This window comes from Paroedura picta, chromosome 12 (assembly GCF_049243985.1).
Source record: "Paroedura picta isolate Pp20150507F chromosome 12, Ppicta_v3.0, whole genome shotgun sequence".
NCBI lineage: Eukaryota > Metazoa > Chordata > Lepidosauria > Squamata > Gekkonidae > Paroedura > Paroedura picta.
Window position 1 is genome coordinate 15,375,559 of NC_135380.1, and position 18,610 is coordinate 15,394,168.

An 18,610-nucleotide genomic window follows, 5' to 3' on the forward strand; every position below is an offset into this window, starting at 1 on the left:
GGGATGGGACAGAGATTAGAAGAAGTACAAGCACAATTATATCTCACCCTCCTTCTGTTGTCCAGTCTCCTCCCAATGATGATGTGTGTCCCAAAAGTAAAATCCAAACAACAGAAGATCAGATTGGGAGAAACCCATCCTAAAATGTTGCCTGCATCTGGGAACTTGCCTATTATTCTTCTCTTGGTTGACTTCTGAAGTAGAAGGAACCATTTTTTTTATTAAAAAGCAGTACTAGAAAACTCTGAGACAGCCAACAAGGCAAGGTTTGATGGGGGCCATATTCTGAGGTACGCTAAGCAATGATAATGGACAGAAATGCTATGTGGGCTTTAACACTGTATGCTTGTTTCCCATTATCCACTGCAGGAAGTAGTTTCAGATGAAAGGAACCATGGAGGGCAGTTGCTGGAAGAACCAAAGCTGTTGCATTTCAAAGGGAATACCTTCAGTCTTCAGATCTCTGTCCTTGATATCCCTCCTTTCCTCTGGAGAATCAAACCATTCACAGCATGTCAGGTATTTGTATATCAAGACCAGCATTTTGATTTGAATTCCCAAACATCTTGTAGGTCTCAAAGCATTCCCTTCAGTATTCTTCCTAGGACGATGTTTAAATTTAACATTGGGTTAGATCCAGCCAGCTCTTCTATGCATCCAAGTCCTCTACATTTTACATATTAGTTCCTCCTCCTTCCTTCCCTTGTCAGCCAATAGAAGACTTCACATCAAACTATAGTTTGTTATTACGCCCCAGATGCAAACTCTAGCTTGCATTCTTACCAGGCCTCAGCAGGGCTGCCAGGGGCAGGGGGGGAGGAATGGAGTCCCCACCAGTGCTTATCCCCCACCCCAGGCAGGCCATCAAGGCATCTCCAGGCCTTCGCAGCCTTTTTCAGGGGGGGGGGGTGAGGAATGGAGTCTCTGTCAGCGCTGCCCCCTCCGTGAAAAGGCCCACCATGGCCTCTCCGGGCCTTGAGTGGCCTGCCTGGGGCAAGGGGAGAGCCTAGTGCCCGTTTATTTTAGACGCAATGGCCATTTTTGCTAGTATGCTAATAAATGAAGTCATAGAATATCCAGGAGGTAAAATGAAACCCATTGCTTGTGACTGTAGGAATGCCCTTTTGCATACAGGAATCCATGCAGTTAGAAAACTAGCACAGCAGAAAGAAAGCTTCTATCTTTGCTTGTTCTGGTTTTCTGTCTGCCAGAATGATTTTCATACAACAGAACCATCCAAGGGGTGCATTGCCATTCTTCTCCACCTGCAGTCAGGGTGATGCATGCTATTCTCAGCATGCTGCCATTTTTTTTTCTCATGTCATTCTCCTGCATTTATAAATCAAGCCTCACAGTATTTTACAACAGTTTTATAACAGCATCAGTGAAGATTTCAAAGCACTTTGAAAGTTAAAAAGTGTCCTAGTGATTGAGGATTAGAAGCCTTCATAGGGGAGAGATGACCCCTGCTGTTGTTTTGGAGAGAGATGAGGAGGTGGGAATGCTTTGACCATTTACACAGCCATAGTTGAAGGGTAATCAGAACACACACACAAAAAAACCTCACCTTGAACACTCAGGTAAAATTATTTCTGACAGAGCAATAATACTGAAGCCAGGCCAATATTTCCCCTTGCTGAGCATGTGGAATGTGAAAGACTTGAATGGCGGCTAAACCACAATAATTGGCTTGGTTCCCATTGCAGTTTACCACAGGTGGTTGACATTTATCATGTACTGCAACCTGTTCCCTCCCCTCTCCTGACTCAGCCCAAAATGCCTCATGAAATGCTTCTCTGTGGGACAGGAGGCCCTAAAGAGCAGCATGAGGGGGCAGTTGGAGGGCTGCTGTGGGAGGGGAAATCAGCAAAAGGCATCCCCCCTTGTGCTTGTGCATCTCCTTTATGCAGTCCAGCATGATGTGTTTAATACGATGTACAGCAGAATAAGGGCTGCCTTCAGCTTTCTGTGTTGAGCCTGTGCTGAATCTCTGCTTCTGCTTATGGCTTGTAATGAACGTTCCGTCCTTGAGATCCTGGAGCATTCTCTTACAGAACCCTGAAGGGTTAAGGTCAACGGGTTTTATTCACATGTCTCTCTCTCTTGCTAAGACTGGTGGCAGCGCTATTATTATTATGAGATTATAGTACTGTGGTGAGATTTGTCTCCCATTTGCTGGCATTTGACTTCAAAGATGCAATTTGTTCCTCATAATTGACTGTGGTGAACAAAATAGCCTGATTAAATCAACACTGGGCCAAAACATTACGGGCGAGGTAGGGCAGAGACGGGGATGTGGCAGTTCTTTCAAGGGAGAAGATTATATAGCTGGATGTTGGTGGCCTTTAGAATGAACTTTACCCACTGCAACACCTGGGACCATTATGTGTTCTCTCTCAAACCACAGGTACTCACAAGGATGGTTATTTTAGCATGAATTGTGTTTATTCAGGTAGCAAGCAGGCAGTCTCCAAACAGCACAACAACTCAGCAGTTGTTGGAGAGCCCGAGTAGAAGAAAAGTACCGTAACTGCTAAAATGTACATCCCACAAGTCTCAGCTCTGTTAACCCCTTCCAAATACTTCATTATACTTAGTTTGCAGCAAGTAGGCTATATATGAACTAAGCAGTCTCAAGGTAATGCAGTGGGGAAGGTTGCTACATCATGTTCAGCCTGCCGTATTACTTGCTTTTTTATTTCAGTCTAACTGTTTGTATCCTGCATCTTCCACAAACTGTCTACAGTCCACAATTTATCAACAAACGGGTCTTTATAATTCATAGGGTAATAGACCAAGCAAAAAAAAAATACCAATAGAGGCAGCTTATAAAAAAAAGTTGTGTTTTTTTAATTAATTTTTTTAATTTAAAATTTAAACATACATACTGAAATTCATGCCCAGACAACCAACACCCAAAGTCCAGGACAAAGACCTGGGATGAGGTTTTCAGTGGCAAAGGGAAAATAAGGTGTGATGCAAACTTTGATTGCGACCCAGCCCCACTCCCCCTCTTGCACAGATTCAGACACATTTCACCTTTGCCACGGCATGTGCTTATTCCTCCTGCAGCAACCTTGTCTGTGCGAGATTTGTTATTTATTTAATTGAAAACATTTATATATTGCCTTTGCATGAATGTGGGCTGAGGCAATTCACAGTGCAGTAAAATAACTTATACGGAATGGAAAATGACCCGTATAAATAATCGAAAACAGCGTTTCTCATCCTGGTAGGAACACATAGCTCAAAACCTACTTTGGTGCGTGTATATCCTCGAGATCAGGGCTCTCCCACAGGTCGCTAGTGACTTACTAGTAGTTTGCTGGCTTTTGCAGAGTATTTTGTGCATCCTTGAAAAGAGTCTGTAAAATACTTGGGAACGATCTGCTGTAGACAGGGGTGGGGTGGGGAGACCTAACCTTTTATTTCATAGAGTGCTCTTCCTAGCCCCAATTCCATCTCCAGGACAGAACAAAACATGCTGGTTAAGGGATAGTTTGCAATATACTTTTTTCCCATTACTCAGAAGTCGCTCTCATTAAAGGTTGGTGTCCCCTACCAAGATGAATTTGGGAAATGCTGTTTATTTTTATTTTTAAAAACCATGTATCAAACATCCATCTTAAAACATCAATTTCTTCCAGTGTAGTTCGAACGGTGGAAGACTTCAGTGTCTGGTTTCTACCAAGGGGTGATTTACATTCTCACCATCTGGCAGGAGCCTAGATACAACGCCGAATCAAACCAAAAAACATTTCTAGATTCCTTTACACCTTCATTCCCCCCCCCCCTGTGTTCTGTCCTATCTAATTACTTTCCCCAGAATTCTTTTTGGCTCAGCGACTCTCTCTTCACTACCTACACTTTTTTCATTCACCCAACTGGGAACAAAAGATAACTTCTCTGGGAAAAAATCTAATTACAGTTGCTCCAATTTTAATCTTTTTCTTCCTGTTTTTTTTTTTTTATCACCATCAGAGTCTTGCTGCCATTCGGTCAGGTTCTAAACAAATTGTTTTAGTTCACCACGTTGTGTGGCTCCGAACAATCCGGAAGAAAACCATGAAGCAGCTCTGTTTTGCTTTCCCCTTGTTCTCCCCACAGCTTCAACAACAGCTGTAGTTCCCCATTTGCAGTTCTCTTAGGTCTGCAGTGCCTGGACCTCTCTCTAGGCCTGTGTCAGGGGGACTGGCATTGCCAGGCAGCTGTTGAGGCCCCAGCAGCAGGGACTGTCCTTGCTCTTTCTGTGCGTTCTGGGAACTCCATCCCTAAGATACAGTCCAAAAAGCCATCAACTGCTACAAGGACTTGTTTTACAGCCCTGTCCTAAGGGAGGAACAGTGCTTAACCTATACTTCTGTTTTTTGACCATTTTAAGAGCAGAAATTGAGCCGCTGAGACAGCAGTTTAAAGGACGAGACCGGCATGGGGAGAAAGGAAATGTTTGACTCATTTTCTTTTCAGTGTTCCTCTCCATATGACACATACGCTGAAGCAGATATTACCTGTGTCTGAACATCCAACAGATGTCCTACAAGATATAAGCCAAAAGGCCTTGATACCATAGTCTAAACCAGGGGTAGTCAACCTGCGGTCCTCCAGATGTCCATGGACTACAATTCCCATGAGCCCCTGCCAGCAAATGCATTTGCATTTGCTGGCAGGGACTCATGGGAATTGTAGTCCATGGACATCTGGAGGACCACAGGTTGACTAAACAGTGAATTTTTCTCCCTGACCCTTTCTTGTTCTTGATGTCCAGTCTGATGAGGAGTGAATGACCCAGATGGCTCTGCCTGCAGGGCCTGTAAAAGGGCACTCTTCTGCCAGGCCCATGGCTGACGTCAGGCCAGCCTCTCTCCTCTCATGTTTTTCCCCTCCCTTATATGAAACTCCCCAAGTGAAGGGGACATTTTACTACCATAGTTACTGTATCTGCCAACTAAACGATGGTGGCTATGGAACTTTTTGTATTTTACTATGTTTTTAGATTTTATAGCTTTAGATTTATATAACTGTTGTAAACTGCCCTGAGCTTGCCAGTCAGCAAGGGGTGGTCTAGAAATTGAACCATAAATAAAGAAGGATTCTGAGGAATGCAAAAGTTTACACAATACATTGTGTTATGTGTTGTGTTGGTTTGGTTTCAGGATTTTACAATGGAAGGAGGGTTGTTTTCATACCCAACTTTTCACTAACTGGAGGAGTCCCAAAGCAGCTTTCAGATCACTAATGTAGCTCAGGTGGCATTTTTCCATCTTCACCCAGCAAAGCTACTAACACCTTTCCTGGCCCCAGAACACCTAGCCTCAATGATCCATGTGATAGACACCTCCAGACTGGATTTCTGTAATGCACTCTACATGGGCCTTCTCTTGATGCTGATCCGGAAACTGCAACTAGTCCAGAATGCATTGGCATGACTCCTCACTCATACACGATGGAGGAGTCACATCTGACCTGCCATGATGCAGCTGTACTGGCTCCTAGTTGAATTCCAAATCTGCTTGGAGTCTCAAAGTAGCTTACAGTCACCTTCCCTTTCCTCTCCCCACAACAGACACAGAAGAAGTCTCAATGTGACTTACTATCACCTTCCCTTCCTTTCTCCACAATGACAACCTGTGAAATAGGTGGAGCTGAGAAAGCTCTAAGAGAACTGTGACCAGCCCAAGGTCACCCAGCTGGCTGCAGGCAGAAGAGTGGGGAATCAAACCCTGTTCTCTAGATTAGAGGCCACTTCTAACCAGTATAATTGAGGTGGTGGTGGGGCATATATTGGAAACAGTAGCATTGTGTAGCCCTGATCTGGATGGCTCAAGTTAGTCTGGATCTTCTCAGAGCTCAGAAGTTAAGCAGGGTCAGTCCTGGTTAGTATTTGGGTGGGAGACCAGCATGGAAGTCCAAGGTCAAGACGCAGAGGCAGGCAATGGCAAAACCACCTGTTAGCCTCTTGCCTGGAAAACCCCAACAGGAGTCACAATAAGTGCTGCAGCTTGACACACACAGCTTGACATGGACACAGCCCCACCCACCATGCTTTGTGTTGTGGAGAATGAGGTGGAAGCAGCTTTAGAACTGATGATGATATCATCCGTTCAGTCGTGTCCGACCCTCAGTGATTCTATAGGAAAGACTTCGCCATGCACCCCTGCTTCTTTTAGTTAGCTTTAGAATTACTTTTTATTATTATTAAAAAAAAAACAGCAATCAAGACAATTTCAATCATACCATATAAGAGGTTCAAATAACCCACTTCTGTGAATGTGCTTAGATCAGCTATGTTCTCAGCTGCCTGACCAAGTCCAAAGATATCTTATTTCTAATTGGGGGAAAATAATAAGTTTGCTGCTTGATTAGAAAGAAAAAGGAGTATTGTGGGCAGAGGGAATTGGTATCACAAGCTGATTATAACATAACTAGTGCCGTTGCTCTCACACACACCCTTCCCCAAATCAGTCAATATGGGGAAGTTTGTTTGCTTATTAGAGCATTTCTAGCCTGTCTTTCATCAGTCAGAAGGCAGCTTACGACAATGAAAATGTAACCTTAAAACAAATCCAGCAGCCAACTGAAAAACCGGTATCAGTGATGTTTGCCTTACAGTCTGACAATTGGATGCTCATTTCTTTCTACAATGACTTCCCTTCCTTCCTTCCTTCCTTCCTTCCTTCCTTCCTTCCTTCCTTCCTTCCTTCCTTCCTTCCTTCCTTCCCTCCCTCCCTCCCTCCCTCCCTCCCTCCCTCCCTCCCTTCCCTCCCGCCCGCCCGCCCGCCCGCCCGCCCGCCCGCCCGCCTGCCTGCCTGCCTGCCTGCCTGCTTCAAAAATCACCTGTTCCAAAGGCCACTCCACCGTTGGTCCTCATTGGTAGGGCTGGTCTAACCAATCAAAACAGGCATTTTTGAAGCTAAGAAAGCCTGGGTTTAGTCTGGAGCAATTGGGATATCTTCCTGGGATGCCTTTCATTCCATAGAATGAATGTAGGCTAGACAGGCATTTTGTTTTTGCTCTTCCTTGTTAAACTGCTGCCCACCCACCTCTCTCTCTCTCTAGGAAGTTCCTTTTTCACGCGTGTGGCGCAGCAACCAGCAGCCACTCCACTGTGCCTTTTCCCTGGAGCGCTACACTCCTGCCACGACACAGCTCTCGTGCAAAATCTGTGTCAGACAAGTCAAGGGCCACGAGCAAATCTTGCAGATCCAGACGTCGATTCTAGAGGTAAGCTGCCCTTCCACCATCCGGTTTCTATTAATCAGCTAGCTTGTTGTAGTGGTTAGGTGAGCCGGGTTTGATTCCCTGCTCTTCCTCCACGTGCAGCCAGCTGGGTGACCTTGGGCCCACCACGGCACTGATAAAGCTGTTCTGACTGAGCAGGAATATCAGGGCTCTCAGCCTCACCTCCCTCACAGGCTGTCTATTGTGGGGAGAGGAAAGGGAAGGTGACGGTAAGCCGCTTTGAGACTCCTTTGGGTAGAGAGAACCAACTCTTCTTCTTCTGCCCATTTGTTTTTATATATATTTATTTTCTTGTCTTTCTTTTTGAACCATTTAAAGACACTGGATATTTGCTGTTATCATTATTTGGAAGTCTTACCAGTATTTGAATGGAAGGAGCTGCTATAGCATTAGGGGCAAGAGCTTCACTTGCACTCCAGGAGGCTACTAGTTCAGATCCTAGTTCAGCCATCAGCTCAAGAAGGAGAAGAAGAGTTGGTTCTTATATGCCGTTTTTCCCTACCCGAAGGAGGCTCAAAGCGGCTTAGAGTCGCCTTGCCATTCCTCTCCCCACAACAGACACCCTGTGGGGTGAGTGAGGCTGAGAGAGCCCTGATATCACTGCTCGGTCAGAACAGTTTTATCAGTGCCGTGGCGAGCCCAAGGTCACCCAGATGGTTGCATGTGGGGGAGCGCAGAATCGAACCCGGCATGCCAGATTAGAAGTCCGCACTCCTAACCACTACACCAAACTGGCTCTTTGCACACTGAGATAAATGAGAATTTACTGTATAGGAGCCTATGTGAACCAAATGCTGTGTAACACAGCCTGCCGCAGTAAGGAGGAGGAGACACATGGAAGAATCACCTTCATGACTTCACACTTTTACTAGCACATGAGTCTCAACTGGTGCCAAAGGCAGGTGGAGACGGTTTACCTGCTTTCCCTCTCTGCTCTGCAGCCTCCTGTGTTGCTCATCTGGGTTCTTCAAGCCTTTCTGTCTCTTGTAAGGAGTTGCAGAAGGAACACAAAGGCAAAAAAGACCATCCTATGCAAGATCTGCCCCAAAAATTCTAATCTGGCCTGGGAGGCCAGCCTTTCTTTTTAATGTACAAGGAAATTTTCTAATGGATGAACGTCCCATCATTTGGAGTTATACACCTGCAGTCTATAGCGATACAATCCAGGGATACTAGCTCTGAGAAAAGTAGGATTAGGAGCAAGATTTTTATACGGGGTTTCTTCTCCCCTTATGTGCCAGACGAGCCTCTTGTGGCGCAGAGTGGAAAGGCAGCTGTCTGAAAGCTTTGCCCATGAGGCTGGGAGTTCAATCCCAGCAGCCGGCTCAAGGTTGACTCAGCCTTCCATCCTTCCGAGGTTGGTAAAATGAGTACCCAGCTTGCTGGGGGGTAAACGGTCATGACTGGGGAAGGCACTGGCAAACCACCCCATATTGAGTCTGCCATGAAAACGCTGGAGGGCGTCACCCCAAGGGTCAGACATGACTCGGTGCTTGCACAGGGGATACCTTTACCTTTATGTGCCAGACAGCTATTTGTAGAACTCCGTGAGCTTCCCATTAACAACTGCTCCTTCAAAGAGATTCTTTGGCACTGCAATTTATTTTCATACCCTGTCTCCAAAAGCTGAAAAAAAGACTGCTGAGTCAGCATCTCTCCCTGCCCCCGTCCCCCCGTCAAGCCTCGATGTGTCAACTTATTGTTACTGGTGCTTTGGAATGCAAGGTAGCAGGCAGCTTATCTTCTGAGTCCAGCCTGCCCAATCTGCTGCATTATTTAATTTAAGACAATCAGGGGGGAAATGTGATGTATCTACAGCATTCCTGTTACTTTGCATGGATGTCTTCTGCGAGGCGCCATAAATGTTATATGAAAAGGCTTGTCGTACCGTTTTGATGAAATATTTATACTGCAGAAGGACCTAGACGTCCCAGCCGAGGAGTGTATCCTCTTGCATTAGACAGGGAGAAGGACACATGAAAAACACAGCTCCTGACTCACAGAGCTCACAAGGATTTGAAGGCAAACAGGGGGGAAAGAAACCCGCGAACAAACCAGGGAATGCCTGCAAGTAATGGCTTGATGTTAGAGAAAGCAGCTTGAAGCATTAAAGAACCCCTCTGTGCAAAATGCACCAGCATTTCATTCGTATGGCTGCCTTCTACTAGTCAGACCCTTCATACATCTACTGGCAACTTGGCTCTCATCAACAGGAGCTATCTTTCAGAAGTTTTTTTGTTTGTTTGCTTCAATGATATTAAGAGTTCAGCTGAATCAGACTGATGGTCCATCCAGTCTACCATGCTCTTTCCAACAGTGGCCACCCAGATTCCCCTAGAATGCCCACAATCAGAGACACAAGGGTCAAAGCTTCCCTCTCTTTTCTTCCACTCATCAACTGGTATTCAAGAATAGGTGAAAGTTCCATCTCTGTATGTAAATGTCAACATCATGATTGACAACCCCAGTACGGCACTTTCAGGGCAACAGAGAAGCAGAGCTGGTTGGCTATTGCCTTTCTCTGCAGAACTTCTTTGAGGATCCCCTATCCAAGTACCAGCTCTGCTCAGCTTTGGAGATCTGATAAGATAGGTCTGTACCATGATGCCTTCTCTCTAAAGTTTCCATCTATCCATGGTATTAATTACTCACTACTATCATGAGTAATACAGATAACAATATGCTACTGAACCTGAATACAGAAATCAAAATATATATGTGGCTTTAATTCTATCCGCTATGTGTGTATGTGTATGCGTGCGTAATTTCTCATAAAAATTTCTCATATTCTAGACCTTGTAAGGAAAATACTTTATTTTGCAACTTGTAAAGGATGTCGAAAGAATTTTAAAAAATACCAGTGGTAGAAGTATTCAGAAAAAGAAGAATTCAGAAAATGGTAATGAGTGTATTGAATGAGCTTTTATATACCATTAACAATGGGTCCTGATTTTTTGTTATGTGCTTTCTACTTTGTCAGTAAGACGTTTCAGAGCCAGCTTAATCTTGCTTTCTTTTGTATGAAACTGGATTGGAGACCAGTAGTATCTTTGTAATATTTTCTTTTCCCCCATAAATATACAAGTGGAACATGAATGTAGACAAAGGGGCATTCTTGCAAGGCAGAGAGTTGCAAGGCAATCAGATGGAGATCCCTTCCCCTCCCCCCCCAACTAAGGATCTGGCAAATGGTGTATCCATCATCCTATGACCATGTGATCATGCACCATTCTGCTCACTATACCTGGCAGTCAGGATAAAGCTGGAGCTTCTTAATACCAACCACATTTCAGGGACGGGTAAGAAGCTGTGCAATATTTGCAGAGGGCGTGGCAGTGCAAAACTTCCAGTGAGTATGGCTCCTTTTTTTCCCTTCCCAGATGGTCCAGTGTCACTTAGCCAAGTGACCTAATAAGAGGTTTTTTCTGGCCCTTTTTATTAAGGCCACAGTGGGCCAAAGGAAGCCATCCTCCCTAGTCTTATTCCACCCAGTCACACTCCCAAGCATTGCCAACTCTGGCTTGGGAAATACCAGGAGATTTTTTTTTTGGGGGGGGGGGGAGATTTCAGTAGACAAGAGAGCTCAGCAATGTCATTCTAAGACCCCTGTTGCTCCTAAACTCTATGCTATATGTAGAGTCCACCCATCAAAGCTGCCTTTCCTGCAGGTGAAGTAATCCCTGTTGTCTGGAGATAAGGCGCAATTCCAGGAAATCTCCTGGTCTCAGCTTGGTAGCCCTACACCTCTCTGTTGATCAGTGGAAGCCGTAGCAGGATAAGGATGGAGGGAGAAAGTCACAGTGGGACCCAGTTCCTCCTTACTGGTCACAAGAGGGCACCTTACTGAAACAGGGAGTCCCAATTCCAGGCAGCTTTGACAGCTTTTGCTCTCATTGGATAGTGCACTTCTAATGCGCTCTAGCATTCATTTGCATCCGGATTTTTCTGTGTGGAACGGGAACATCTGTTTGCAAACAACTGAAAAGTACATGAAAAGTGCATTATTCGAAGATGTTTGGAAGCAGCCTTAATCCATTCCTATCTTCCAAGTGCTTTTTCTTTATGCAAACACACAAACAGTCCATTCCCTGCCCATCATCTGGAAGGAGGGTCCTTGAACAAAAACAAGGTGGTTGAGCAAGCGGCCACAGAGCAGCTACAACTTCTTAGAGGAAACATCAATCTTGGACTCATTCCAGTCTGGTTTCCAGCCTGGCCAGGAGGTGAAAAGGACACTGGTTGCCCTCATGGATGCCCTTTGAAGGCAACTAGACCAAGGCGGATCTCACAGCAGAGTTTGACAATCTCTACCGTGAGCCTTTAGCTCACCTCCTTGCTGATATGGCTATTTGGGGGTCATCCTGATCTCCTTCAGATTGGGGCCAGAAGCTATCAGGTAAGAGGAGTTGCATTGCTGTTCACTCCCATGTGGAGTGCCTCAAGGTGCGATTCTCTCCCTGATGCTATTTTACATCCTCTTGCACAGTTAATCCAAGGGTTTGAGCTGGTATGCTGATAACTCCCAGCTCTGTGTTGATGGGCGGTTGACTGAATAGACCCTTAGGTGCCTGAAGACTGTGGCTGGGTCTTCAGAAGACCTGCCTGAAACATAACCACCCAGAGATGGAGGTCCTGTGGCTACAAAAGAAGGGACCAGGAGAAGAAGTGTGTCTTCCCTGCCTAGAGGGTGTGTGAAAGACAACTTTGCACGCCAGCAAGTATTTGGGGATGATCTTTGATGCTTCCCTTTCTATAGAGGCTCAGATCACAAAGGTAGCTTGCCAGGCATTTTACCATCTGTGCCAGGTGCAGCCATTAACATGCTACCTGGCCCCAGAAGACTTTGCTACAGTGATCCATGCAACACTGACCTTCAGATTACTGGATTACTGTTACTTGCTTTACACAGGGCTACCATTGGCATGGCCAGGAAATTGCAGCAGGTGCAAAATGCAATTGTTCAGGTCCTCACAAGGACCCCATGGAGAGCACGCATTTGACCTGCCCTCCAGCAGCTGCATTGGTTGCCAGTCAAGTTCAAGGGCTTGGCATGGATCTGTAAAGCCCTATGCAGTCTGAGCCCTTTGTACCTGAGGGACTGTCTCCCAATATGTTCCTTAGAGAACAATTCATTCTTCAGGTGTCAGTCTGTTGGTAATCCCTGGCATCAAAGACACCCAACTGGCTTTGACCGGAACAAGGCTTTTTTAGCCCTCACTCCAGCCTGGTGGAATGAGTTGTCGGCTGAAATCAGGGCCTTGACAGAGCTATTACAGTTCTGCGGGGCCTATAAGACGGCACTCTTCTGCCAAGCCTATGGTGGAAGCCATGGTGGTCTAATATCATGTGGCTTAATATCATCCTTTCCTCTCAGGTTACCCCTATTCTTGCTTGGTATACTATGCCTTGCTTACAGCCAGTTCTGCAGGCCAGATTGAAGATGGTACCCGGGAAGGGGGGTATTGTTTTGACTTCTTGTGAATTGTTTTAATCCATTGATGTATCCAGCCCACTTGCAGAGAGGGGTAGTGCATAAGCCAAAGAATAAATAAAAAAACTAAAAGAAGGAGGGGAAGCTCTCAGAAGTCCATCTGCTGACAATTAGCTCCCATTAAGGAATCATCTAGAGCAATTAAGGGACATTGTCATTCTTTTTTTTCCCAAGGACATTTAATTCTTTTGTCCCCAACAGGTACCACTTACTTTTATAGTGATCAGTCCATTAATAATACGTAGCCATCTTAAAGAACATTCTTTTATGTAAGTAAGCACGTGCATATGCTTAATGTTCAGTTTCGTGCAGAACGTGGGTGACTTTGGCACAGATTTTTAAACGGACCCTGGCTTACATTTCAATGTCTTTCCTTAAGTGTCATGAAGAGTTGGTCTCCGCAAACAGGGATCTGGCTGTACGGTGATTTCCAGTGTAATTAAAGATGCTGGTTCAAGGGCTGCATGACCCAATAAGTGTTTTCTTTTGCGTGCAGAATGAAAGAGAAACTATCCCTTTCTTTGCACACGAGGACAGCAACTTTCCTGCTCAGATGGGCCCACAAGCCTTCAAGATACCTTACTCCATTCGGCAGCGGATATGTGCCACTTTTGACACGCCGAGCTCCAAAGGCAAAGACTGGCAGATGTTAGCACAGAAGAACAGCATCAACAGGTGACTGCAGGGAGTTCTGTAGGGCAACCCTTGTGGGGTGAATCACCAATTCTTTTGGTGGTCGTCTCTGTTTTGTATTAGTACCTGTATAGTAATGGAAGCGTACACACCATTATTTATTGTTGTTGTTGTTGTTGTTGGATTTCTAGCCCGCCACTCCCCTAAGGCTCGCAGCGGGTGACAACATGTCAAAACCCCATAAAACCCCTAATACATAAAAACACCTAAAAATAATCCCCAGCCCACCCAACCCACCCACCTGATGGCGGCGGAACTATCCGGGAAACCTGGGGTCACTGCTGATGTCGGGGGGGGGGGGGCAATCTATAAAGGCGCCATGAGCAGCATTCAGATGTCCTGAAGGCATCCTTTGAATTTGTTCAGATTATATCTGTAGATAACTGTAATTTATAATATTTAAAGCACCATTGAAATGATGGCTTGGGTTCAGCAAACTGCCAGCAGAGAATACCGATAGTACAGGGTCTTACCCACTGACCCATCCCTCCAGAGCCACTTATGATGCTGGAAATGTTTATTCCCAGGGTCAGGGCCTCATGTGTAACAACTGCACCAGTTGAATGACTAGTAGGGAGGGAGAAGGGATGTTGCTTAAAGAATAAAATAGTTTTATTGGAGAAACAACTTTATCAAGAAGAGAGGAAAGAGGGAGAACGTAGCGGACTAACTGATTGCCCTTTGTTCTTCAACTGAAGGCAAATAGGAAGGTACTTATAGAAGCAGGAAGTCTCCAATTGAGACAATCAAGACAAAGGAGGAGATTATTTGAAAAAATGCCAGGAAGTTTCTATCTCAATATACATCTCCTCTGATGCTCCCTGTAAGCTATTCTTCATATGCTGTTCAGTCATGTACTACCAACATACATTTTGCTTACCTTCTGTAGGCCTTGCATTTTACAGGGCTTTCAAGATGTACAGTGAACAGGGTCCTAACCTGCATCAGCCCTTTTTTGCATATGCAGGAAAACTGTTATGAACCATGTGGCCTCCAGAGTTGTGATGATACATGTGCTTCCTGCCAGGCCACTCCCCTTCTGCATTCTTCCTCCAGGGCAGAGGACAAAATGTCTCCACCCTGTCCAGCTAGCATGGTTGGAGGAGAGATGAATCCACTGATTGCAAAAGTCTGGGGATGCCCACATGGACAGGGCTGAATCTAAGGCAATAAAATGTACCATGGCAACATTGGCATAAGGCCATATAAAGCAATAGGGACATCCCGCGGAGGAGGCACAACTTCAGAAGAGCAAAGAGTCTAGGCCAGGGGTACACAACTATTTTGAGCCCATGGTCACCTTTGGAAGTCTGACACGGCACTGGACCCAAGGGGCGGAGCAAACTATAGGGAAGGGGCTTGCAGGAGGCAGAGTCACATATGCAGAGGATGACCAAGGATAAGAGAAAGGAGGAAGGTACGTTTGAAAAATACACTCAAAAAGATGAGTCAGAGAGAGCTAAACTGAAACTGTGGGAACAGTGGAAACTTCAACATTATTTTAATCTGTCCAGCCTGTCAGGTCTCCAGAAGCCAATCAGAATCACTGCTGGGCCAATGTCCAACCTTGTTCTCACTCACTCTCTCTCAACACTTCATGGACACCAGGAAAAGTGTCAGTGGGCACCATGTTGTGGGAACTCCAGGCTGATCAATTTCACTTTAAGCTGTATTCCCAGAAATCAAGAGGGGTTTTTCCTTTTTTTGTTTATCAGCCTAGATGGAATTGAAAACCGAGCAGCACATGATGTTTTGTTTCTGTGCTTTGAGCCTACAACTGAAAACCGTTGTGTTGCTGAAGAAACAGAATAAGAACTTGTTCCTCATTTTGAAAGTGGAGGTGGGAGGGAATCAACTCCAGCCAAACACTGTACCTCTGAAATACTGGGTGCCTTTCCAAGCTCCTAATCTGGGCATTTGTTAGAGTTGTGGTTTGGAACAACCCACTGTCCCTTCTGGAACTCAAGCATGTGTGTTTGCCATTGGCTACACTAATTGTGCAGAGAGAGAAAAGAAACAAGACACCAGAGGCACACTGGAGATGGATGCTTCTCCCCCCCCCCCCTGAATTCTTGGAATAACTATCCAGCCCACAGTCTGCTCATGTTGCTTCCAAACCAAGAGATGCACTGTTGGCAGAAGGGAGCACAGGTGGCTAATCTTGGCTGGTGGCATTTCCTGAGTTGGCTTTTTTGTTGCTGTAGAGCTCCTTGTGTTTCTCAATAACTTGGATATCTATTATTAAAGAAAAGAAGATGGCAAAGAGATACCTTCTTGGCATACCTGAGCAGTGTATTAGCCTTGCAGACCGGACTCATGAAGAGCATGGGCTCTGTCTGTCTGTAAACAGGTTGGCTAATGTGGAAAAAAACAGGATGCTGGATGTGATAGACCAGGAGTAGTCAACCTGTGGTCCTCCAGATGTCCATGGACTACAATTCCCATGAGCCCCTGCCAGCAAATGTGAATTGTAGTCCATGGACATCTGGAGGACCACAGGTCGACTACCCCTGGTTGATTCTAGCTGGCAGCAGTTGCCCAAGATCTCAGGTCGAGACCTTTGGCAATGTCAGAGATGGGCTAGGCTATAAAACGATGTAAATAAATAATGGATAAATGTTAAGGGAACTAATGCACCCCTTTATAATATAATATATTTAGGATCTGAGGACTAACATTACCTCCAGTGAAGCAATGGCTTCAGCTTGATGAAACAATGCAAAAGGCAACTGGATTGCATTGAGGGCCCAAATACAGATTCCTGGATCCGCAGTGTGTTATGGAAGGGAGCAGTCTTGTGTGCCAGGATGTTCTCAGTTAGTACTTTGCGCAACATTTATCTATTGATCTGTCAATACAGAGCTCAACCCCTTGGTGAGGAAGCTTAGGGATGACATTTGGCCAGGAATTACAAGGCAAAGATTTGATGACTTTCCAGAAGGCTTCGGACCTCCTGGCTTTACCTTTTTTTTCTGCAGTGTCCAGGTTTTTGTGCTTTAATTAGAGAAATAATCACTGGTAGGGTTGCCAGCTGGCTGGAGAAAAATCCACTCCTCAACATTCCCAAACTGAAATCAACAGGTGAAACTTTTAATGACAGGGAGCCAAACACTTGCTCATCTCTGCACATGAGACTTTCCCTAGTGGGATGGCAACAGGGGCCACTTCAGAAGCTGTCAAGCAGGTCATCAGTGATGCCATCAAAGTTCCTACTGACTTGGCTGAGTACATGAACTTTGGAGGCATGTAATGCTCATCTGCAATCCAAAGTAATCCCTGTGCCCCACAGGAATTCTTCTGTGACTTTTATTTTAATTTCTAAGCACCTGATGCCAATATTAACATCTCAGATGGCCCGAGAAGTCCATTTCCCGGGACTTCTGGTGTTTGAGATGCTGCCATTGCAGAGTTCAAGGGCCTCTTCTCTTCTGTCTCTCTGTCATCATATGGTGAAGTGACATAGGGGCTGTTTGGGCAAGCTCCGGGGGATCCACAAGAGCTGTGTGGACCTGTTGTCCTTGTGATGTTAACAGGAACAGTGGTCCCCAACCTTTTTATCACCGGGGACCACTCAACGCCGGGGACCACTCACCAGGGACCACTCAACGCCTTTTACTGAGGCCCGGTGGGGGGGTAGTTTAATCCTCTACTCTCAACCACTGCCCTAACGCTCTCTGATCGCTATGGTAATGTTTAAACATCCCTTCAAAATAAGATACAGACACGCCACAACAATGCAGTGTGTTGTAAAGGGCCGGGGGGATGAAGTAAAGGGGGGGGGGGAGAAGGCGTCCTTCGGGGCCCACCTCCAATTAGTCAAAGGACCACATGTGGTCCGCGGCCCACAGGTTGGGGATCGCTAATCAGGAACACAATAGGATCTAATTTTTTTGAACTGCACTCAGAAATAATCTGGCAGTTTTCAGATTCTTATTTTTAATTAAAGTTTACTGAGCCTTTGGGAGTTTCCCCTCCGGTTTCCTCTTTAAATGTTGAACCTATGAAGTGGGCTTACGGTCATACCACAGAACCATCTCTCTCATTCAGATAGTCACCAGCATCCTAGAGTTTCAGGCAGAGGAAGGTGATTTTAACTGGGCATGCTTGGAACTCACTAAGGAGCTTTCCACTGGCAAAGTATAGGCCTGCCTTTGAGTCACATCCCCTCCCCTCATGATAGATCAAGAAGCCAGCATGCACCCATTCATTTGGCTCCTCTTTCTGCTGCTATCCTAGGAGATGGGTGAGAAAAATGCACCTTCAGTTGAGTTCCATGACATGGACAAGAATGTCCTATCAAGGAGGACTTCAGAAACATACTTAATGGATGGCTATGTGAAAAGATTGTAAAACTCTTGTCCCTGAAGTGGTAATGGATAGCCATTTCACATATTCAGTGGACCGGCATTTGTGGACTCTGTTTTAGTTTAACCTGGAAGCAGTTTTTTAAACAGTTCTTATTCTCTACCAATTTCAGCACAACCCCAGGAAATCCAAACTTTTTGGGGCTTATACATGCATGTATTATGTATAATGGAGCGGTATGTAAATATGATTATGCATATGCATGCTTGTGCAATAGTTTTGACTTGCATGATTATCCCCAGAGGAAATACTCAAGTCAATTTGTCAAGAGGCAGGCTTAATGGCAGAGTCGGAGAATAATGTGCATTCAAAAAACCCAGTTTGTTCCACTAGGTCCTTTGCAAATAGATGTCCCGAACATTTCCATAAATCATGGGTGCACATTTTTTTGCAAAATCAAAAAGCACAGTTGAAAAGAGGCAACGAAAAAACTAAGGTCTGTTCCAAAGCACGCCAGACCCCCACAGGAATGCAAATGTCTTCACTCTCTTCCCTTGCATACAAATACATAATATTTCCTTATGCCATCATCATTAGCTGCTAAATTATGGATGCCATTTTAGAAACTCTTGTTATTTCAACTACTATCCCTGTCCATACCAATAACCTTGTTTGTATAGTCCTGAGAAGCCAAACTTTTGTTCCTTCATAGCCAAAATGGTGCTTTCCCAGAATGCAGTGCCAGTGTCCCCTCCACTGAATGCTCATTTCTATCTACAATGACTTCCTTCCTTCCTTCCTTCCTTCCTTCCTTCCTTCCTTCCTTCCTTCCTTCCTTCCTTCCTTCCTTCCTTCCTTCCTTCCTTCCTTCCTTCCTTCCTT

The 18,610-nt window shown here is 45.3% G+C and overlaps 1 protein-coding gene across 3 annotated transcripts in view; it reads left to right on the forward strand.

The window, feature by feature from the left end:
- The window catches only part of UNC5D (unc-5 netrin receptor D), a 365,178-nt gene that overhangs the window by 330,771 nt on the left and 15,797 nt on the right, over nt 1-18,610 (forward strand). For all 3 annotated transcript variants that reach the window (XM_077307138.1, XM_077307140.1, XM_077307139.1), the window contains 3 exons: nt 370-519; nt 7,057-7,221; nt 13,227-13,405. In XM_077307138.1, the coding sequence (XP_077163253.1) occupies nt 370-519; nt 7,057-7,221; nt 13,227-13,405 (494 nt within the window). The remainder of the gene's footprint in view (nt 1-369; nt 520-7,056; nt 7,222-13,226; nt 13,406-18,610) is intronic.